This window comes from Nymphaea colorata, chromosome 12 (genome assembly GCF_008831285.2).
Source record: "Nymphaea colorata isolate Beijing-Zhang1983 chromosome 12, ASM883128v2, whole genome shotgun sequence".
NCBI lineage: Eukaryota > Viridiplantae > Streptophyta > Magnoliopsida > Nymphaeales > Nymphaeaceae > Nymphaea > Nymphaea colorata.
This window is the reverse complement of record NC_045149.1, coordinates 18,904,624-18,928,164: the sequence shown is the minus strand read 5'-3', so window position 1 is coordinate 18,928,164 and position 23,541 is coordinate 18,904,624. Positions and strand designations below refer to the sequence as shown.

General features: G+C 38.3%; 2 protein-coding genes and 1 non-coding gene across 8 annotated transcripts; all 3 read right to left on the bottom strand.

Annotated features, from left to right (window-relative positions):
- Nucleotides 1–2,804: 2,804 nt before the first annotated feature.
- LOC116265142 (nicotinamide/nicotinic acid mononucleotide adenylyltransferase) lies at nucleotides 2,805–13,369 on the bottom strand. 5 transcript variants are annotated; one of them, XR_004175001.2, is made up of 13 exons: nucleotides 13,233–13,369; nucleotides 12,661–12,742; nucleotides 11,138–11,208; nucleotides 9,310–9,395; nucleotides 8,380–8,463; nucleotides 6,835–6,919; nucleotides 6,106–6,185; nucleotides 5,560–5,661; nucleotides 4,954–5,012; nucleotides 4,108–4,225; nucleotides 3,709–3,933; nucleotides 3,136–3,210; nucleotides 2,805–2,979 (listed from the first exon to the last, which is right to left on the bottom strand). XR_004175001.2 is itself a non-coding variant. In XM_031645663.2 (11 exons), the coding sequence occupies exons 2-10, from the start codon at nucleotides 12,735–12,737 to the stop codon at nucleotides 4,114–4,116; spliced, it is 756 nt and encodes a 251-aa protein (XP_031501523.1). In that variant the 5' UTR covers nucleotides 12,738–12,742; nucleotides 13,233–13,369; the 3' UTR covers nucleotides 2,805–3,933; nucleotides 4,108–4,113. The 5 variants fall into 5 exon arrangements, 1 of the variants encoding a protein (XP_031501523.1); XR_004174999.2 differs by having other exon boundaries at nucleotides 3,136–3,933; XR_004174998.2 differs by having other exon boundaries at nucleotides 2,805–3,564.
- A 384-nt stretch (nucleotides 13,370–13,753) lies between these two features.
- On the bottom strand, nucleotides 13,754–13,825 carry TRNAT-CGU (transfer RNA threonine (anticodon CGU)). The gene has a single exon. It is a non-coding gene; the product is annotated as a tRNA-Thr (tRNA).
- Nucleotides 13,826–15,414: 1,589 nt separating this feature from the next.
- On the bottom strand, nucleotides 15,415–22,369 carry LOC116265146 (uncharacterized). Of its 2 annotated transcripts, XM_031645671.2 has the most exons (8): nucleotides 21,910–22,369; nucleotides 19,817–20,283; nucleotides 19,644–19,716; nucleotides 19,101–19,181; nucleotides 18,903–18,966; nucleotides 17,910–17,997; nucleotides 17,728–17,812; nucleotides 15,415–16,350 (listed from the first exon to the last, which is right to left on the bottom strand). In XM_031645671.2, exons 1-8 carry the CDS (start codon nucleotides 22,021–22,023, stop codon nucleotides 16,312–16,314), a joined length of 1,011 nt encoding a protein of 336 aa, XP_031501531.1. In that variant the 5' UTR covers nucleotides 22,024–22,369; the 3' UTR covers nucleotides 15,415–16,311. The 2 variants fall into 2 exon arrangements, 1 of the variants encoding a protein (XP_031501531.1); XR_004175002.2 differs by lacking the exon at nucleotides 15,415–16,350 and having other exon boundaries at nucleotides 17,762–17,812; nucleotides 19,640–19,716.
- Nucleotides 22,370–23,541: the final 1,172 nt, after the last annotated feature.

Sequence of the window (23,541 nt, the reverse complement as noted above, 5' to 3'; positions counted from 1 at the left end):
AAACTGAACATGGTTTCACTATTTTCCTAAAATGTATGTTCCCTTTTGCAAAAGCTTTCAGGCACGGGTAGATATTAGTTGTTGATGGGCATTTGTTTACATCAATCTTGTGTGAGAATCACCACTAAAATCAGCAAAATTCCAATCATATCTGGAAATGTCCAGAAATAATCCCACGGGCGCCGAAGAGGCATGTTTACCGCGAATGGTTAAAATGCCTCCAACACCAGCAATCAGTATATTGTCCTTCGACAAGATCTTTACTACTTTGTAGTTTGGATTATGTGCTGTCTACGCAGTGATACGTTGATCATTGCACGTGTTCCGATTCTTAGAGGATTTAAGTGCAAGATTTTCTTTCTCTCCATCATATTCTAAGAGGGATGCCACTTGCTCTTTATGCTTTATGCTGCAGGTCACCTATACATTGTTTGAACCGCAGTCAAATACTGGTTATATTTTCTAATACATTATATATAATGTATCTGCCCTAACCAGAGATGCATCCCCCAAACAGTTCACTACTTAGAATGTGATTCCTCACGTAATTTCAGGGAACCAATTACTCACAATCACTGTGAGCCATCTAATCGAAGTGTTTGGATGATTCACATGTTGGTGCATTACCAAAACATGGTCAAAAGCAAACATCTTGACTTTGTGAATTACTAATGTAAATATCTGAAAGGCTACCCAATCATCTTCATAGGGCATTTCATGTATATATATATATATATAATTGGCTTTGACTTTTTAGAATCACCAAGCCAGCGAGGTGAAAGTGAGAGTTCGTGAGTGCCAGACATTATTACAGCGTCGACGCCGATGCCATGTTTCCTTTTCTTTGGTCTTCGTATGGTTGTTTTCTGTAGGCATATTTTCTGGCAGATTTAGATGCGAAGTGCTGGAACCTCTGCTAGATATTGGATAAGTGCGTATCAGCAATAATCCTGGAACTTTATACTCGTAATATCTCATTGGGAGGACCAAAAGAGGAACTAATGAGGTACTGGTTTAGAACTTTTGCCAGGCACCGGAAGAACAGCAACTTCCAATTAGACCAATAAAGAGAAAGGCTTGATTGAATTCCCCAACCCATCAATGCTTATATCATTCCAAGTCTGATAAAGTAATAAATTCATAAGCTTCTTTTTCTTTAATTTTCTTTGTCTAGGGAAAGGGGAAAACCTTTTCCTGTTCTGACTACATATCATGTAGGCTTTCTAGCAAGAACGGTCCTCAAATTAGAGATCTGACCTGCGTATCAGCAATAATCCACTGCATGTTAGGGTCAGACCTCTGATTCACAGGTCTAAGATCCTCAGTGATTAGAGATCCATGGTAACAAACACACCTTACAGTTCATCAAATTATGAATATCAGGTCTGTCACAAGAGTTCCACACCAAAATTTATAGTCCATCAATCTAAGAATCTTAACTCACAACTAGAATCTGCAGTTGCAATTTCTCTATTGTTTTACACTGTCAAAAGGTCTCATAAGTGGTAACAAAGGCCCCTCAAGGTATTTTGATTACTTCAGAACTGATCCGGGATCTTTGAATTTTAATTTCCAGGATTTCATATCCATGATGCTTAACTAAGATTTTGTGTCCCCTTTTCAAAAGGTCCGAGAGATAAATGAGAAATGATCCCGGCGTTCCGTATACTTGGTATATCTTCTTAATGGATCTCAAGTAAGACAACCTCTCCTCGAGGGATCAATGGTGTCTTAAATTCATGGTTATTGAATCCCTCGCTTGCTAGAACCATGAATGTAACAAGGTCCATATTAAATCAAAACCCAGATCCTAGATCTGGAGTCGCAAAATGCCCTTCATAAGCTTCTAATTCCAATCTCCCTAGTTAAGGATAGGATCGGTTCATGACTCATAGCCCTTGCCATTTGAGTATTCCATTTTAAGGTCCGACCCATTTTACCACGTGGGGTGAGCAAAAGGTTAACAACCCACCGTCGAAAAAAGGTTAACAACCCACCGTCGAAAAAGACCCAAGCCCCCCAACCCCCTCCACCCCCAATTCTCCCTACCTCCAGGGTCTTGGGCTATATCGAGACCTGGGTGGGGTACCTCCCATCTTTTACGATCCAAGGGAGTGACACTTATGAATCAAAGATTATGAATCAAAGAGGCAACTTACCTTCTATGCACCCACTACCCAACCAGATATGCTACGCCCTTTAAAACCAATACATTTTACCACTAATATGAGCCCAAAACCACATAAATTAACAACAACATGTATATGCGATATAAACTTTCTGAAGATTGGCAAATAAGGAACTCCAGATAAAGTCCATCATCCTGCAGAACGTAACGTTCCTTCTTGTTTTTCCTCTCCCTTTCTTTCTTTTTTGGGTTTACTTTCCCATGCCGCCTACACTTGTAAAATATCGATTGACACCCATAGGAAGGAGATAGATGCAAATTGGTTTTTGGCCCAATTATACATGAGGTTGAACATTAGTTTATGAACCATGGGAAAGGGATATCTCATAGGCTCGCAAATGAAGCATTGGTTTCTGTTTTAGGTGAAAAGGCTACCCAGGAAGGGGAAAGATACGAGTGTTCTACCATTCAAACTTAGGCGGGAACTATCACGAGTCCATTGGGAATGGAAAAAAAAGAGGGGTCAATTTAGCTGCTTCAGGAATATGAGAAAACAAATTTGAACGCATTGAAAATGAAGAACTGGTCAAGCTAGCCGTGCGTTGAGATTTCCCTAGAATCTCTCTCTCTCTCTCCCTCTCTCTATAGATAACCCTCGACCCGAAACGAAGACAACAATTTTCATTGCTCAACAGCTACGAAGCACATTCATTCATTATTTTGCAGAACCATGATTTTTCACAAGAATATAGTTAAAATGGGCTATAGAGACATATCTAGCATGAATATTTCCCTGTTAAGACATGTCAGCACCAGCTAAATGATTCCTTTATTGCTCACTGCTCCATTGCCTGCACAACACACCAAGAGGCAGCGGGAATTTACCAAATGGAATAGGCCCTGGCCGTGCATCAGCCCATCCTCAAGAACAAAAGCATCCCGTATCCATCACGGATTGATAGTATCTTATATCCATTGAGAGACATGAATTAAAAATTCAGGCTTACTTTTGCACCTGCAGACCACTAATTACTTCCAGCCATCCATGCACGCAGAAGGCAAGTTGAAGGTGCGCGTCGAATCTGGTAAAGAAGAATAAGCATTTAGCTATGCACGGGACTTGGTTTCGACCCGACAACAAAAGCACCTGACCGACCCGTTCCCCTTTGCTACGATATAAACCAGAGATAGCATTCAAACACCAATGTCCTCCCTATTATCTGCTCCCCAAGTCACGCAAATAAGCCATTGTCAGAAATGAAAACGAAGGCAATCAGGCACGAGGAAATTCCTGCAGCACATGGATTGGACTGAAGAGGCTGTTAAGTATCGCAGCAAATCAACGCAAGCTTGTTGCTTGGTTGGTTCCCTCATTTCTGTATAAAGCCCATTCAGCTCAGAGCTTGCATTAGCCGCACATAGCAATTCAGATTTACCTGGTACCAGGTTAAATTCCAATCTAAAACATCATTTGCTTTCAGAACTCGGAAATGCTTTTCTTCTCACTCCTAATTTTAAGTTGTTCGACATGCTAAATTATGTAGCACGTCTAAGATAATTAACTGTTTGAATGCACAAACCTTTGTTCTTAATGCTAGTTGGTAGATCCACAGCCAGTCGAGCTTTGTCCATGGAATAAGGGATACAACACTTGACCTTTCAATCGTTGCAAATAATCACGCTGTGGCAGTTGAGGCTAGTAAATAAACAAAGCAAGTCAGATCAGGTTTCGACCTGAACCAACTGCATTACTGAAGCTGAGCGGAGAAAAGTCATCTGAGCGTTGGTGGAGGGGAGGGAGACGCCTGCCACAAACAATTTAAAATTACCAAATAAAATAATGAATTAGTTCCATGCATTAGCTCTGCAGAATGCATATCTTGGGACCATGGAGAGCTCGTGCAGGAACCTGGCATGTGAGAACCTTAAGGTGTGGACCAGACATGCCTGGCGAGAGAATTTCCAAATAAACAAAATACCTTGTTTTATTGTGTTTGCTTTTCTTCTGTATTTGCATAAAGCTGATGCTGGTGAATGTAGTCGATTACTTCATCTGCCGTCAAATATTTTACAGAGAGTCCTCGTGCTATGCACTCCCTGCATATTATAAAATGCCCAAAGTATGTCAAAAACTAGAGGATTACTGGCACACCTATATACAGAAAAAGCAAGACCCTGTGCCCAAAACTCAGAACTGTAAGATAAACAAAGGGAGCTTTGCTCTCCCTAGGATGAGGACAATGGGGATTGTGACTACAAAATCCACAGAATATATGAGATTTATGGTGTGCAACCCCAATACTAGAATAATGACTATCAAATCCTCAAGGGGCATAGCACGGCTGGTCGGATGACGGTGCACCGGAAGGCTGCACCTTTGTTTCGAATCTTCGACTCCCACCTGGGTCTTAAGGGTGGACAGTGACATTCAGTTGATAATGCACCAGTGAGATGCTCGGGCTGTGATGCAATTTTGGACCCAGAGGGGCTTCGGTCCTCTTTTTCAGGCAGTGAATTGTAATCCTCTCACCCACCCGAAAAAATAATGACTATGAAAACTCAGTAAACAACATGGACTCCCTGTTATTGTGTGGACTTTGATGAGAGGGTGTAATTTCAATTATCAGCATTTCTTTTGAGCACCAAGCATTAAAAAGGCCAGATCCACTACTACAACAACCAGTGCAGCTCCGAGGGGCATATGAGATGCAATAAAGTGAGAGGACAAAGTTTTACTTTTTCTCCAATTATGGTTCTGTTTATTTCTAGATACAGACATATTTTATAGTTGAGAAATTGAGTTGCATTGCCAGAAAGAGACTTACCTAATTCTTGTTGAACTTATATGGTTGGGCACCAGCTCATCAACAACAACTATGTTATCCTGGAAAAGGCAACGCCACGAAAGTTACTTAAGAAAAGAGACTACCAGATCACCTAAACCTTCCAGGTGAGCTTTCTATAACCTAATAATCAAAGAGTTAAGTTAATTTATTCTTTCTGATCCTAAGCAAATAGTTTCACAGGATAAATCATTCAGAAACATCAAGAACAGTTTCTATAGTCAAACTTAAACTCCAAACTTGATAGAATGTTGAAACCACTTCATAGAAATTGCCCAAGAAACTAGCAGATGGTGAAGCTTCAAGTATAAACTTCCGTTTCCATATATTTAACCAACACTTCCCACGTTAATACCATTTTTACGTGCAGTGACATATTGTCCACCATTAACCAGTGATTCTTCTGTATTCACTTTCCACCAACTGGCCTTGAAAAAGTAACCCAAACAAGTTTCATTGACCTGCAAATGTGTTCAATTTCCAGCCTAATTCCTTCCAGCGTCATCTACCAACCACTCAACATGCTACTACTTACCCAAAACTGACCTGTTTACATCCTTAACAAAAGAGTCTCGGTCAAAACATTACCTTATTTTCATGCAAGATGTCGTCTTTGGCTATAATCTTTTCAACATCTTTTCCTTCCCGACGAATACTTACAACTCCAAAATCTCTACAGATTATCCTGACCTGAAATTTAAAAATAAAATTCCTTTCTCAAATAGCAACTTTTGATGACCAAAAGCATAATTAAAATAACTAGAAAAACTGAAGATTATTGTATGGACAAATAATGTCAAGTATTTCTAACAAGGTAAACATTTTAATAAAATAACATACTGGCCAACAGGAATTCTTGCTCAAAATGACAGAACTTCATTTTCTCATCTTCACCTAATGCTAGCATGATCCTCTAGACACAGACCTAAGGATCAACTGTTAAATTGATTTGAAAATAAACCACTTTACCTAGTAATGCTGATGATTTTACACAATGCATGAAAGGGGAATTAAAAAGTTTTGGGAGAGTTGGTATTACCAACACATATCTTTTCATTTTACCCTTTTCAGTGCAGAGGTGCTTTTTATTCCTATCAATAAATTGTTGTAACATAGAATTATAGATCATTTTACCTGATCACGAATCCAAGCTCCAGGGATGCTAAAAGATTCAAGTAAATCAGAACCACACAAAAGCATGACCTTGAGAGACTCTACATGCAAACACAAAAATTTATAATGGTCTGCTCAGAAGTCTGTGCTATCATACGAAAAGTTAGTAACGAATAACAAAACTACAGCAAATGATATTCTGAAAAAGCACCAGATTTTTTGGTCAAAAATATGAATAATTCAGAAAACAACAGAGTATCTAGACCCATTCTATAAGAACACCCAGCGACAGCAAATTGTGTCCAAATTAAATAATCAATTTTGGCAGCAAATTACATCAGCATTAGATTAACGAGGGATGATACACCAAAATTCCTGTCCTTTGAATTCAAAAGATGGGTTAACACTCTTTTCAATAATGAAGGACTCAAGACACTGTGATGTCATTTCCACAAATATTAGGATAGGATTTGATGATTGCTGGGAACATGAGTTAATTGCAGCAAAGAAAACGTGTTATCATTCTTTTAGAATCTTCACTGATTTGATTTAGAATGATAGGGAAACCAATTACAAAAATTCTCACAAGAGGGCATCGCAGCAATATACGTATAGCAACACATAAACAAGAGGCTTTTACGAGTTATAAATTTCAAAAATTGAAAACATAGAAGTGCATGCCAAATACATGCATAGCAACACATATAGACCTGCATAAACCCATGAAACAAATGCATGTAGACAACAGACCTTTGGGAATCAATTCGCTGTCAACCAGGGATCTCTGGATTCTGCCCAAAACTGTCAATGTACGCTGGTAGCTGCTTTGTTGTGCCTGCAGCAAAAGCAGATAAAATTGAGTACCAAGAAACATTCATATTTGCAAATAAGAAAAGGCAGATCATGGAAAATACTAAAAATACATCATTTTTGGAAAAACAATAGATGAACTGAGGCACTGAACTATAAAAACTAACAAGATATGCATCCCAAGTCAAGTCAGAATAAATGGATTCAAAATAATTTGCATGCCTACACCTGGCCTCTGTCTATATCACGAAGTTTGGGTCTAATTCTAATATCTGACCAAAAACAGGTGAAAGTATGCCCAATCCACATCCATCCTCAATCATGCATGAATCTTAGTGTAATACTAATATATTATCTTTTTTGGCTGAAACTAGAATTGCACACAAAAATGGGTATAGACCACTCTCATACCCACATCTTTACTCCACTGAGTCCACTCACTTTTCTATATGCAAGGATATGGTCCAGTATGGCAGTAACTACTTTGAGGGATGAGGATCAAACAGCATTCAAACTAGTCATTCATCATAAATTTTGTATGTACTGTAACAAAAATTTATGACATGATTTGAACTAGTAGCCAAAACAATAGTTGTCAGCCCAGATTGCCAAGTCGACATGGATCGTCTAGGAACTTGTCACACTGTTCAAAGTCTGTCCTCAACATGGTGGCAACCCCCAAAAGAAAGGGTTACTAGAGCCAAAAAGCCAAGGGGAGAGGCTCAGAGGCCTCTTTCTTTCCTCCTCTCTTTGTGGGTTGCAGAGCAGGTCTCTATTTTTTGTTTTTGTTAAACAGAGCATCCAGCAGAAAAGATCTAGTTCATCAACCTTTTGTATGTGCCAATTTGTTGCTTTTTCTTAGTTGATTAGCTTTATGTGCATTCTGTCTCATGAACACCTCTTCATACTTATTTGCAATTTCATAGCACCTCTGATTGTACTTGACAACCTAACCTGGATGAGTCTCCTATAGTCAACCAACTGATCTATGACCCAATAGTCAACCAATCCAACTTTGATTATGGGTTTCTCAACCATTCCACAGATATGATTTAAGAATAGTACCTTAAACAACCATACAGTAGGTGTGACTCTAGTAAAGACTGTAAAGTTAAAAAAGCACAACAAAAATAGAAAAAAAATCCATCCAAAAATTACTTATAAGCAAACTTTAGTATGCTTGAGGATATAAGAAGAAGAAATGGAGATGCATTTATATTTACACCACATCAGATGACATGCATAAACGATTGCCTCCAGTGGAAGAAAACAAAATTAATTAAAGATAAAAAACAATACATGAACATTACTTCAGGAGTAGAGTAACTAATACAAAAAGGGATTCCCAGTAAATGTTCCGGGACGCAAACAACTCTATCTTTGGCTATAATGAAATGTGTATGCATGTTTGCATGTGCATGTTTGTGAGATCACTTATATGCCACCTCAGTTATCCAAGATTTTAACCAGGGGTGAAAACGTTACCTCCCATGAGTCAACCATTATGAATGATGAACTCTTGCAGGCCAGCTCACACAAGTGAATCCTATGCTGTGCAGAAACGAGTCCCTAAGATTGGATAAGTGTCATTGTTAGGCAACCATACCAAGATTCAAAAGTAATACTTGATGGATTATCTTTTCCAAAGGTCCTAATTCATTACCACAAAATGTGGAAATCTTCCAAAGTTTATTATATGTTTTTTTTTCTCATTCAACAGGAGATGCAACTCCCATCAAGAAATCTGAAGGAAAAACATGCAACTTAAATTAACAGACACAAAAGCTTTAAGTATGGAACTCAAAACATATGCTGACAGTCTGACACCATAAATTACGCAACAATTTCTGGGCATGTTTTCTTATCCTACAGTTCAGCTCAGACATGTTTTCATGGTTAGCCCAGAGAAAATGAAACAGTAGAATAACACTTTAAGCAAAAAGATGAGGGTTCTAAAGTATTATGCAACTTTAAAGTTTAAACTCCACATGACCCACACTGTCCTGGACTGTATTGGCTTTTGAGGCACGTGAACCTGTAACCAAATATACTGAAACTTCATTTCAACTTTACAAAATATGAGATATCACTGAGAGCTACTTATGTAAAATGTAATTACTACAAAACAAACCACGGTTTAAGTAACCGAAGTAGACTTTGACAAACAGTCAAGATGCTGAAGTTCGAAATATTCTTATATGAAAAGTGCTATTCATGAATTATGGGACCTGGTTAGAAATGTATATACATTCATTCAAAATTTCAAATAAATTGGGTATCAATGTAATTGCAGGTGAATCACCTGCATTTCCTCATCCATCATCAACAATGAACAATCATATGCAAATAACTATACAATTTAGGCAACTGCATTTTTTTTCTTACTAATGTAATGTAACAACAAATGATGTGCACCTTTTTACCATATGTGTCATTTACAGGTGACATATATCCACCAATAACAAAAAATCCTCTGGAATTCAGTGCATCCTTCGCTAGTTCTGCACATACACGGAGTTTATGAGGAAATTTACTGAAAATAGCAGTAGTTTGTTGTAACTAAATATATATAATATAGACTTGCATAGATAAACAGTTCAAGAGACTCCATCTTCTGATAAACAAAATTTGGAAAGAAAGGACACAACCCATTAATAATTCAAGGGAACATGTATGCACCAATTCAAGTCTTGGTAATAGGACTGGAATTAAAGGAACAAACTTGCTTGTAAAAGATTTCTTGATGTTTACAAATTTATTCAGGTAATGCCTTTGACATAAGGATTTTTTTCTAAGTACAGCTGAATGTGAATGTTGAAACAAAAAGAGCTGTAAAATTTGGAGGACCAATAAATGTTAAGCAGAGGGAAGTTGGAGACAACATGAACATTTCATCTATGTCACCTGAGTGCGGGGAGCGGGATGCGCCAAATCCCAAAAAAAAATCAATGCTGGAGCGGATATATATATATATATAATGCTTTTGAAGATCTAATCAATAAATATAATCATAAAAATATGTCAAATACTAAAAAATGCAGCCATGCATCATCATATACTTTTCCAGTCTACCTAGTTTCCTACATGTGCAGACAGTGTATTGCACACGGCTGCTAGATAATTCTTGCAGCAAGCAATGAGAGATTGATAATTGTAAAACAAAAACTAAAACCAGCATTCGGTAAAATTAAAAAGTAAAACTGTAAAACAAAAAGGTTGTGTGGGATTAACTAATAACTGACATATAACTAAGAACAACATTCCTCAACAGAAAAAGCATGGCTTGGACCCCTTGTCACAACAAACGTGTATGAATATTATACAGCGAGGAATTTCTTGGGTATAATACGGCAAAGTTGTATATATTGAGAAAATCTCCGCAAATTTTTAAAAAATTTAAAACATTTAATAAATCCTGAGAATTATAAAAAAAATACAAAATTAATTAAAAAATACGAAAAAAACAGGAAAACGTGTATAATACCTGCATTATGCACGTATAATACCCGTATTATACCCATTTTTTCACGTGTTTTATTTTTGGGCGTTTTCTTTAACACGTTTTTTACACATTTTATGCGGCTGACTTGTTTTTCACGTTTTATACGCGTTTTTTTCGAATAAAACGCATTTTCTGTGATTTAATGCACACCGCCATGCCCGCCGGTCTTCGTCGAATGCCTAAGGTCCCATTGAATGGAGGAGGGCTCACCGCCGGAAAAATCTACTACTCTCCAGAAGTAGGACACTCGGCAGTTGAAGACGGAGGAGGGAGGTGGTCACTGTCCATGTGTGAAAGGGTTAAACCCTAAACACGTGAGCCTTTTAAAACTTCAAACGTAAGTTAAAAAAGAGGACAGGATTGTTCTCCACGCATGCTGACCACACCGACTCGTTGTTGACATGAGTCGGGTGCAATGAACAAACTTAGACTTGTGCAGCTGACCGCACTGGACTCGGCTGGAGCCGCGTCGGAAGCGAATCCACACCTGCACCCACACGTGTGTTGCGTCTACGCGCGTGTTGGTGCCTAACGCATGCACTCAAGTGACTTAGCATTTCACGAAAGAAAAAAGATGAGCTGCAACAACAGCAAGAAGGCGAACAAGGTAAAGGGTTCCCTTTTTGTTTTTGTGGTGCTCAATAGTAAAAAGAAGCACATTTGCAAGCCTACAATCCAAGTGTCTATACTAGTGAATTTATTGTTTAGATAAACCAAGACAAAAACACTATTTCAACTTACCAAACATGCGCAAATGCATGTAGGTTGGAGGGTTAAAACTCCCAGTTGATACCAGTACAACAACTTGATCCCTGAAGTGTGAGAACAAAAGGCAGAAGAATTTCATTTCAATTAGTAACCAAGGAACAAATGTTGCTCAATGTCAAAACTTTTAATATGGGAAACCAGAGAAAGAATAGAACTTTCTATCAGTAAAATCCCTAAGTAGAAAACTTAAATAATTATACAAGTCATAAGCATATAAATTCAGAAGGTGACAACACATCATTACATTGGCACAGCATGAACTACTGGGAAAGAAATACTAATGATGCATACTAGAGAGACCAGTATAGAAACACAAGATCAAATGCTTACGATGTGTTTGAAGTGCAAGTAGGTCCAATTGTCACACCCCACCCCCCAAACAGAAAAAAGAAAAAGGAAAAAAGAACATGCATACAACATCAGTAAGCTACACCCTACAAAAATGTGTTTTTTCTGGATATATGCACATGATCATTGTGTTCTTATGGAAATCAAAACATTCTTGTCTCACACTATGTGCTTCCCTTCAATAGGGATTAAGAAGACTCATAATGTAACCAAGTACAATATCCCATTGCAACCAAGATAAGACCTGACTCCTGAAACTTCAACAATTTGATTTAGCATTCTACATGTTAAACAAGAAAACAAAACCACCCATGTCAAATTAATCTTTGAAAACCACTACAATATCAACAATCACAGACATATCTCAATTTTCTTTTCCTTCATTTTCAGCTTTACTTCTAATTCCTGTCAGCACCGTGCTATCAAATATCCTCAATGAACTTACATAGCAAAGCATAAAAATGTTAAGTCAAGGACAAAAGAATAAAATGTTTCCCAATCATGCAGAACATTTCTTTTTATACTGAAGAATGTTGTTTGATCAATAACTGGCAGCATTAGTCAAAATGGAAGCTCTTGAGAAGTGTTTGGATACATCCAATTATCCAAAAGTTGGTTGGGCCTGAAGGCTACATTGTGAAGTACATACTGTCTCATCCTGCATGCCTAATAGGTGTCCTTGTGAGACAATATAGTAATATTCCAAGTTCCGACCAATGCACTAATTGCACTAGGAGAATAATAGTGAGAGCCGGCATTCATAATTTTCATTTGACGGGGCCAAAACTGCAATGATTCAAGAGTTTCTCTTCAGACTTCATACCGCCGTAGCTTGTATTGGAACATCGACCAAAAAGGTCAGCAAAAACTCATAAGATGATAATTTGTCCAACTAGCAGTCTTCTATGTTCTAGAACAGTAACACATCAAGTTCGCGTTTGGAACATCAGCAACAAATTTTCCACAACAGAGAAGTGCGGCTAAACTACTGTGTCCATTTCATGCAGGAATCCCTAAGCACATCAAGATACTCATCGAAACCAACGAATAACCCTCCAAATTGTCGTCGTAAAAAATACATTACTTTAGAAACGAGGAACGGAATCCTAACCGAAGGCTGCAAACCGAGAGTAAATAATCAAACATACCTTGGAGAGGCGTACACTGGGTCGGCTTCGTCCGCGTATGGCAACGAAAGTTTATGCAGGGGCAACGGCACATCCATAGACCCTGACGTGAAAAAGGAAATGAAATGAAAAGATAAAAGAAAAGCAGAACACATTAGAGTCAACGCAAACACGAACAAGAAAGGAAAACCTCGGCAGCAAACAAATCTAACCAGACAAACTTTCTTCGTAGCTGTAGCTCTACTACCGCTAGGGAAAGGAGAAGACAAAACAGCAACAGCGCTACAACTCTTATGAAACTGATCTCCGTACAGGGATTCAAGAAGTATCAAAACTGACAAAAAGGACGAGCCTCATACGCAAGGAAAAGAAATCCATGCAGATTAAAACAGAGCCTCGATCGATGTGTACCGAATGAAATAAAGAAATGAAGCGGAATTGATCCATTCGAACGCGAAATTGGTGACGTATGGGAAACTCGCGGTGCACGGAGTAGGATCACAGAAATGTGGAAAGAAAAACACGATCGACAGACGCGAGAAAAAAAAAACGGCGAAAATATTGAAGTAATGGAACAAGCTCCCGGAATTCACCTTTGCCGAAACAAGAAACCCTAGATAGGCTCCCTGGAAGAATCCCAAAGACTCTATAGCTTCTGATTCCAAAGTCGCCTATCTCCCTCCCCCGTTCTTGGCGGTCGCTTTGATAACCGTCCTTTATAAAGGAGGGAGGGAGGGACGTTTCGCGCCACGCAGTCCCCGCGCTCGGACGAGTAAACCGTTAATTTCATTTTAGCGGATAAAATTCAAATACGATGATGCGGTAACTGAAAACGGGTGTTTTATAAGACAGGTCATTTTTTTGCAAATATTTTGGAAAATTGGCGTGAATCGGAATCCGAACGAATTGCTTTCCACAGATCTAATTAGGAAAAGTTTTCTCACACAGAAAAATAAGTCTTTCGTAAAAGTATGATTGGTCGCGTAAAAATGTTTCCGGGTGCACAAATCTGCGAGGAAAAGTTTTTTCAGGCTATTTGAAAGAAATGTTGCTTATAAATACAAATAATGAGGAAAAGTTGGATAATGGAGGAAAATATTATTAACAAAGCAGAAGCTCCCAGCGAGGATCGAACTCGCGACCTTTCGCTTACGAAGCGAACGCACTACCACTATGCTATGGAAGCTTCAACTTGGTTAAAAATGGCTTCAGTTCTTTAAAGATCTGTTCATTAGTGCCATATATGGCTCACCTATGTTCAGGCATCGCCGTACAAGATTGGAACTGGAAGCTTATGCCTGCTTTCTTATGTTGCCTCCAGCGAATGCAGATTTTATGAATCAGACAAAAGGACATAGAAACACACAAAATTAAATTGGTCAGTACACTACTAAAGCTCGATTCATTATGGGGTACATGTATTTTGTGGGAGCTCATAACTTTTCCAGCATACATGGCTGGGGCAATGTAAGCGCATCAGATTCATGAGTTTGCATCATAATTCATAACCAGTCATTATGTTTTTTTAAGTAGAAAAAAGTATAATTACATTCATTCATCCTGACCGAAGCGGCCCAATCTTTTTCTAGCATTTCGCAAAATCAGTCATGGGCTTGTCTCGTCCTACCGTGCGTCTATATGTACGTGAGCTGTCTTTGTTTGTCCTTCACGCTACCTTCTTCCGGGGAAAGGAAGCTGGGGGATGGCTCCCCTTTTACACTCACATCTTCATAAAGCTTGCAGTAGCTTGTAGCCATTACTCCTTGCACTTACGCCGGAATAAGCTTATGCCGATGCTTGTACTTACGCCGGAATAAGCTTATGCCGATGCTTGTACTTCGGCTATTTGAAGGCTTCACGCTAAAGATTGTATGCTGCTTTAGAAACCCGTAAATTTAAGGATCCATCCAAAAGGCTAATGTATGTAAATATGCAACCATTTGGTTGATAACCAGTTCTGCTATGTTGGTAGGGATTATTGCCGTTGGACCCTTCACCTACGTTGTATTCGTGTAAAAGAGCGATTGATCAAATATTGAAGAAGACATTTTCAAGTAGTCGAGTGTTCATTCAATGAGGGCATATATTTGACCAACACCTAACAAGTTCCAATATAGAGTTTCTACTTAGCAAAGCGGCTTGTTGAGATTCTCATTCGAAGTGCTCTCTCACTGATCTTATTTTGCTGTCAGCACGTTAATCGGGAAATTTGTGTTGCTTAATCCACGCTGGTCTCTCTCTCTCTCTAATTTTTCATGTACTAAGTAGATAGGTCATTGTAGAACAGACGCTATAAACAATCCGAAACAGGCTATACTAACTCAATAAAACAACCGATGAACAAACAGAGGCAGTTCAAGTCAGTCTGCACAAGAATAGCTTCATGCTTGCTATTCGGATACGGGCATACCGTTCGTAGCAGTTCGCAAAGGGCAGTATCTAAATTAATCCGCATATGAATCAACACGCGACTTGCCCTCGTCGAGCTATAGAGCAAAGTGGTGTTAGTCCCTCGTACATCATAAGCATTTTGTTATTGGAACCACAAAGGCGGTGATGTTACGCAAGTAACTAGCTGAAAACAAAAAGCCCGCATTCGATCACGCTACGGGCGGCGTTGTACACGAAAAAAGTGCAGCACATAACTTTCTTGACAATATCGTACTTTTGCAAACAGTCCAGGGTTTTTGTTAAAATCTCAAATCCTGAGCATTAGCTTCATAAAATCAACCTTGAAACAGACTTTTGCCATTGGTTTTTCATAATAACATAAAGAACGCCGCTCTTGCTATCTCAGGTGGTGGAGACCTATCGGAGTATGTTCAAGTCTCAAGGGCCTTCCGTCAACGATATGCTAGCAAGCTTCCAGCCGTCAAACGCTTTTGAGGTCTCCATTATCCACCGGAGACTTGCTTTGGCCTCATAGTAAAAGATGCTCCCTGTGGTATTTGAGCTTCTCATATTTTTGCTCTGCGATTCACAGGTAGCACTTATTGACTGCAATAAATGAACGGCTGTTATATTTTTTTAGCACATTCTGCCGTGTTTGTTCTTATTTATGTTGATAATTTGATGGCATCAAGCATCTACGAACGTCCAGTTCTTGACATTTTTAACATGCAGATGGCAATGACTATTACTCCGTACGTAATGAGGCAAAAAGCCAACTTAAACCTTTTTCAGTTGGGCGATCCTTACATGCAGCATCAATACCCACAAATAGATCTTTTTCCAGACCCATCCTCAACGTGATGATTTTTTTCTCCCTTTCAGCTAAAGCAGACGGTAGCTTCATGTTTCCCAAAAATAACAAATACATAAATTATAGCATTTAAGAGCAAGCCGAGGTCCTCTTCCACCAAAAAACAACCTGACCTAAGGAGAAATTTCAATCTTTTCCCTCAGAGCAAAAAAATACACGTTACGAAGATTCCACAGAATTGAAGAGAATCTACAACATTATACATGAAAACAAATTTCCTAAATTGTGCCACAAATAATCAAATTATTTTCCTAAATTCACGACAAAATAATTAAACTAAGACAAAAACCAAAATCACGGCCCTTTCTTCTCTCACAAGAAAGCACTGCAACCACGATAATAGGTGGTAGGAAATAAACTAACACAACGAAGAAGTACCCACTTTTGTTCATGTCATTAAGAACTTGAGTTCAGGGAAGATATCTTGAGGAATGTGTAAACCCCCAAAGCTGTAGAAATCAATAAACAACCCATCAGCATTAGTTAAGACAGATGATGCTCCACTGAGTAGGTCTAGAAGACTATTACACATGCAGAACACGTCATTGCCATTGAATGCCACCAAACAGCAGATCTAGATGCGGTAGAAAAGCAAATCTTTTTAAAAATTGCAAAAGCCATTAAGGACAGCATGCAGCATAAGACATAAAACAACCTAACAGTGCAATGTGGCAATCTGGAGAAGAGAAACTCCAGATATACATTCCCAATATGTGAAGAAATAGAGAGCGCATGTAAAACCATCAGACATTTCGTAAGTAAGAAAGAAGCATGAAGGCATGCGATGACTTCTGTTTTCAGATTTATTGAAAATACCCACACTCTCTGCATATGCATGTGCTTGGTTTTAGGTGGGAGAACACTATCATTGAAAACCATCCATAATGTTAAAAAAATACACATTAAATTATAATGTGATGGCTTCTCTTTTCAGATTTAGTGAAAATACCCACAATTCTCTGCATATGATGTGCTTGGGTTTAGGTGTGAGAACAGTGTCATTGACAGCCATCCATAATGTTAAACCCTTTTAAAAAATTGGTCTAACATTAGATTTTAAGAAAACAAAAAGTGCACATAATTTATGGCTTATATTACAAAAAGTCGTTCATGCAAATAATCAGTACATGAAATGTAAATTTGTGATGGTCTTAGACTCTTAGATCTTATTGACATGCTAAAATCTAACTCACAACTCTCATAAATTGTGTTAATATGTCAAGCCCTGTCAGTTTAAAGTGAACAATCTCTGGCTTGATTACTCACTGCCCTAGTGAGTTTATACTTTTATAGTAAGTTTGCATCAAGCTCAACTCTGATGGCCAATATACATTGATTGTTACCCGCCATCAATGCTGTCAAAGGAAATAGGTATGTACTAATCTACAGACCTTGGTTGTCATTCCTGAAGTCAAATAATGAAGACCAAAAGAGATAGAGTAAACAAGCCGACACTGACTGATAGCATTTGCTTTCCCAATTTTTTTGCTTCAAAATAGGACCTATATGTGAATAAAAAGTTGTCTGATGAAAAAAAAAGGATTATAATCGTGCAAGAACCAGATGATTTCTGCAAGTACTCTCCTGAAACCCTAGAACTGCAAGGATATTAACTTGCCTTCCCTTTGAACCTTGAGCAAGTTGCAGACCATGTTTTTCTCAATAATAATAACAGGAGCTAATAACAATCGAGTCATAACAATAATGACATCAGCAATTGGATGCTGCTACTGACACCCACATTTACTGTATCAATAAACAAATAAGGTGCCTGTGTGTGTGTGTGCGTGTGTGTGCGCATGAGAGACAGACAGAGGGAGACCCACCTCCACGTTCTTCAATTCAAATTCCTCCTTATGAGCCAAGCATTTGTTTCCAAAAGTTTCACACGGCCCACTAGTACCATGCAACCTTTTCAAGAAAATAATTTTGGTATGTGAAATAACGACGACACACTGACACTTTCCAGCAACCAAATCAACAAAATGAATAAACAAAAAAGACTCACAAGTCTCCATCAAGGCATAGTGCAAAACTACCACCACCTCCAAGTGCCAATTGGTCGTCCAAACACATGTAGTAGTACCTGTTAGCACCTAAACAGAGGAAAATATAATATTAACTTTGCAAAACGTAACAATGTGTCCTAAATTGCAGTTTAACATAAAATAGACGTGCATGTACACCCAAAAGCTTAGGGGAGGACTTCTGCACTCGCCTTAACACACAAAAATCCCTTTTCTTTTTTGAATGAAAACTTAAGTATTTAAGGATGAACCCTAATTTGTTGTCTGTGAACAGAGGAGACATTAAAAGCCAAATTCCTAGCAAAAGGATACAATTAGTGGAGAGTTGGCGCAAGAAAAAAATGAAACCCAAGAAATGAAGTACTAATGATGGTAGCTCAAGCATTTTTGCTCACAAAAGTTCTCCACTTGTTGCGGTCATATAACAATTAAAAGTTCCGCAGCATCCTTTTAGAGAGCTCTCTAGGCGAGACTCTAAGATAAATCTTAAATCACATCACGCAAAACCATACAGAGTAAACTAGTTATCATCACAAACTTATTTCATTACTGCAAGAACTGCAAGGAAGATGAAATTAGAAAACTGTCATAATTTTAATGAGACAATTTAAGATTCATTCTATATATTAACTATCAATGTGTTCCAAAAATATCGAATAATCACCCAAATATTTCAGGAAACAGGGAATTAATTTTTTGGCAGATGAATAAAATCTGTAAGCAGGTATTATCAACTGTTACATCATTTTTGCTAAAAGTAAAACTTGGAAATGTTTCCATGCAAAAGGAACAAATATGAGAAGTTCTTTTCCTGCTTCACATGAACTCTATATAAATATTGGCCCTACATGCCCTATCCAGATAGACATCACCATCAACTTGATGATGCACTATGTCAAATAGACAGGTATAAACTATAAAGCATATGCCACGTCCACATACTATGCCATTATAGTATCTTTTTGCATCATTACCTGTCGCTCTGAAGAGTCTTGGTTCCCCATATATGGTTGTAAATACAAAAGTTTGATTTGTCCCCTGTAAGCAAGAATTCACCATTAGCTGATGTTAGCAAGAGATTGAGATGCTGATATAGCACATGGAGAGCACAGGGAGACTGAAGTGCACCAAATCTGTGGTGCTGATCCTCGAACAATAACTGTAAATCCTACCTGATATTTCCGTTTTGCCGTCGGTTTCAGAGGGCAATTCAACAAACCACCAAATACAGCACCTTGCATATCCCCAACAACCTAAAAGTGCAGGCACAGAGGTGGACAGGAAAAGGGAAAATTAGGATGTAATCAATGTCTTATCAAAGCTACATGAAATTGAATTATTCTTAATATTATAATTCAATTATCACTAAGTGCAGAAGCACTTCCACAGAGTATACAGATAGCAAGCAGTCATTATGCATTTATCTGATTATACATATGCTCATGGACATAAAAATGTGGGGACTGCTTATATATAAGACTACCATGAGCTTTCAGGTGAACATGAACATGCATGAAACACACAAAAGGTGTGGAAGTGCATATGAAGTTATGAACCGATATCGACACAGCTGGATGTGTCCACACATATGCAACAAGTAGAGAGAAGTAAAAGGGCTTGACATTTCCAGATTCCAAGACCCATTTGTGAAGATTAAGAAGGCCCATTACTTCGGGTTTAATGAAATGTGACCTCTGAAATCATAACATACCTACCAGTAAACAAGGACCTGCAAGATCAGCACTGTTGCGTAGAAGAGTGCGGAGGGAAATTCCATGTTTCAACGTACTGCCCTTCATTTGCAAGAACAAACTATAAATCACAAAAACAGCTGAGATTGTTGAGAGAGAGAGAGAGAGAATCTAGCGAAAAAATTAACTGAATGTACCTATAGAGCAGAACCCATTGGCAACCCCTTACTATATTAGGAACTGAAGAATGTAAAAACTCATATAAGTCAGGTGATATGAATGAAGACTCGTCCAGAAGATTTGGAAGGCTCTTCGATATGTTCTCGGAGGTGGAGGTTTCATCAGTATTGGGAGAAATATTTGAGCCTCTTTGAAGGTCATTATGATGCCCAATGTCTTCAGGAGGCTCCCACCTTCCATTTTCACCACTTTCATCTAAGAAATTTGTGTCGCAATCTGTAGCAACTTCTTCATATGATAATTTTTTACTTCTCCACCGCCTGCTAGAAAGTGATCGAAACAATGATGTTGTGCCCTTATGATGTTCAGGAGTCTTATATACTTTGTTGCTGAGAGACCTAGGGCTTGGAAGAAGTGATAGAAGAAATGAAGAAAAAGATGGAGTGGTTGGATCATTTGAACTCTTAGGGGAAAAGGAAGTTCCCTGTACATGTAAAAGCACAAAATAGATCAAGTTTTCATATTACAAAGATCACTATTAAATTTGAGGAAATGCAAAGAGTCAAAAGAAGCAAGCAAGAGAAACAGAAAGTCGTTTATGCCTATTGGAATAAAACGGACCTCCACAATAAGAATGGGATCAAATCAAAGGAGCAGAAAAAAGGAATTAAAAAACAAAAAGAAAAAGTGTCATGAACAAATGTCCATGCATACACACACATACACATACATGTAACCGTTTCAAGAAAAACCAGGAAATGTAGAAATCCTGGTAATCAAGTTTAGCATGCCTATACAACAAGAAAAACGAAAAAGACGAAAATCAGTCATAATTGATAAGCCATGTTATCAGTTCATTGTACAAAATTAATTTACTTAATTCTGATACTCCTAAAGGAAAACGAGGCATAGAAGATAAACTATCATATGAGTCAACGGCAAATGATTTTGCATCCAATAACTCAAAAAAGTTACAGTATGTGTGAAATGAGTCTAGGATCCATTTTCCTTAGGGCCTATAATAAGCATAGTTGAATTTGTTCTTTGATGAGTTTAAACCGCTAGACATATATATCATTTGTTACTTCGTAAGAAACACGCTAAATAATGTACTTTATGTTAATTTTTGCTTTTAAAAGAAATTGAAAATAAATAAACTAAGCAAGGAACTATAAGAACGTTTCTTTAGATGGAATCCAACCTTATGCATGTTATTTAGTAAATCAACAATAAAAAGACGCATCTAACGATTTAGATCAAAGAAGAAACACCTCCACAACAGTTATTTTGGGGGCGCATATGGAACCTCATAATATATAATACCATGTTCTGTGGACACGAAGCAATTTGAGTGCAGACTTGCAGTGAAGCAAATCTAGAACATTAAAATTAGATAGTGCACAAAAGTCGCAAGGAAAGAATAAAACTATAGTTGACTTCACCCGACGCAAATTCGTAAACCGAGATGTTCTTGATGAAATGCCGCGGAACCATTATTGCTTCCTTTATTCCTTTTTTTTCAAAGAATAGCACAATTAAAAACACATAAATCTCATGCATCAACATGTATCAAGGCGTTCACGCCACTATTAGAAGCATGATTTGCATGGAACCCATACGTGTCCATATCCCCTAAAATTAACAACTTCAGGGACCTTCATGAACTAGAAATTTTCTAGCAAAGATCACGCAAATAATCAAATGCGGATCTGACACTTCACAACATTGCACGGCATAAATCGCAGCAAAACTAATGCAGGCCAATATGAAGGCATCGATATCTCTAATCATAAAAACATGACTTCTGGGATCGTGAATGTCTCGTGATACAAATCCAATACCTAACTCTATTGCACAACGAAAACGACCGAGCCAACGCCACACGCGCTATCAACTTGCCCCGGTAAACAACAAAAAACTCCAGGGAAAAGGAAAAGAAGAAAGAAATTTTTAGAAGCTTCGAGCACGGATCAATCCCTAAGCTCGAGAACGGAAAGATCACAACACGATCACCTTCTATAATAAGAATAACGAAAAAACGCGATCCGTGAGCTGAAACTCACACTCAATTGACGAACCTAAAAGCAAAAATAAATATGAGGAGATCGACCTGAGCTTCGGAAGAGCTCGCCGGAGATTCCTTTGCTAAATGGCCCGAAGACGACGGCGAATCGGCGAGGAGGCGGGAGAGCTTGTCCGCGACCTTCTCCTTCCAATGATACATGGCCTCTGCCTCTGATCGATCTGGAGCGAAGACCCCGATGATCCTCCGACGAGAGAAAAACGAAGAGAAAGACAGAGATAGAGAGTGCGCGTGGAAGTGTCGGTGAGGACGGTCGATCTCCGATCGGTGGCAGTTTTGGCAGAAGGTGGTAGGGAAAAAGGGTTAAAAAAAGGCAGGCGGGAAGTGAGAAGAAGAAAGGAAGGCCACGATTCTAAAGAAATCTATGTAACGAGACTGTCAACTACAGAATAAGCTCCTCTCAGTTTTCTTTCCACGTTTCCTCGATGCTTTCTTTTCTTCGAAATATTTGCTAGAGAACGCCTCGTCTTGATGTTCGAGCTACCTTCCGGTATCGCAACGAACGAAGAAACGTCTGCCGGTGTTTAATAACGCAGGCGAGTAATGAACGGAGAGTTTTCCTGTCGCGAGCCCGTGATTGCCGCGAAGCCGCGGAGTTCCTGGCGGTAAATAGTTCGGATCCTGGATCCCTGACGGGTCCGACCCGAAATGATAAGAGGGAGGAGGAAACAAAGCAAACGCTCTGGCTCGACCTGAAACCAGATCCAGTATGATGATAACGGGTCGGGTCAGCGTGGGGAATCCATGCCTGGTCTTCATGCCCGTTACATGTCTGTCCCGTTCTTACGGCGACCTTCTCCGATGACATCGGAGGACTGCATGGTTGTGTTCGATCGTTATTCCACGTCAGCTATTTATTTTTTTTAAATTAGTTTATGTTTATCTTTATTCAAACATAATAATAATATTGTATAACAATTAATGTGAATCGGATAAAAACCAGTGCCGTAAATTACGTCGGAGAGAAATTAAAAAATAGTTAAATTGTTTTCGATCTGGATCAAAATATCTGTCTAGTCACTCGCTTGTTTCCCTGAATGCTAAAGAATGGAAAGGATGAACAAAAATATATCAACTAACTAAAATGTGTTACTCATTGTTCATTGCATACAAGAAAGTTTTCTTGTGGACCATGAGATGCTGGTATGAACCACCTTTCGTTATTCCCTCTATTAACAAAGTATACGTGCGATAATATCGTATGAAAAATTAATGTTATCATGCGGACATCGAGGTGATGCATGCAACAAATATGCACCCAAGGAAAAAAAAGGGAGTTGGGCTATTTTAAAAATGTTGTTTACAAAGAATTGTGTTTTTTAGATTTTTGTTTTTTTCATAATCCCTTTTTATCATTATAAAATTACTCTTTTTTTTTTTACCTTAGTCAGGGTATTTTGGTCATTACACACCCATGTGTTTAATTTTTTATAGACATAGTTGTGCTCATGTATCATGTACTTAAACTCGACTCATTTATAAATTTGAGTTTTAATTTAAATTTTTGTAATGACACCAGAGTCAAATTGAAAGAAAATTATAAAGCCCGTAAAACAACAAGGCCCTTTTTGATGGTAAAATCAAGGGAAAGCACCTATCTGAATAATCCAAAAATTTTAGAACTTAAAAGGTAAAATGAGATCTCAAAAAAACCCTCTC

What these genes read in the sequence shown, in the direction of transcription:
- LOC116265142 (XM_031645663.2), bottom strand. Translation starts at nt 12,737, where the DNA reads ATGGATGTGCCGTTGCCCCTGCATAAACTTTCGTTGCCATACGCGGAC. An exon ending in CCAGTGTACGCCTCTCCAAG is followed by an intron (nt 11,209 to 12,660) that starts GTATGTTTGATT and finishes CTCACACTTCAG; the next exon opens with GGATCAAGTTGTTGTACTGG. An exon ending in ATAAGTTCAACAAGAATTAG is followed by an intron (nt 4,226 to 4,953) that starts GTAAGTCTCTTT and finishes TATAATATGCAG; the next exon opens with GGAGTGCATAGCACGAGGAC.
- LOC116265146 (XM_031645671.2), bottom strand. Translation starts at nt 22,023, where the DNA reads ATGTATCATTGGAAGGAGAAGGTCGCGGACAAGCTCTCCCGCCTCCTC. An exon ending in CGAGCTCTTCCGAAGCTCAG is followed by an intron (nt 20,284 to 21,909) that starts GTCGATCTCCTC and finishes TTACATGTACAG; the next exon opens with GGAACTTCCTTTTCCCCTAA. An exon ending in CTATGCCTTGATGGAGACTT is followed by an intron (nt 17,813 to 17,909) that starts GTGAGTCTTTTT and finishes TTTCTTGAAAAG; the next exon opens with GTTGCATGGTACTAGTGGGC.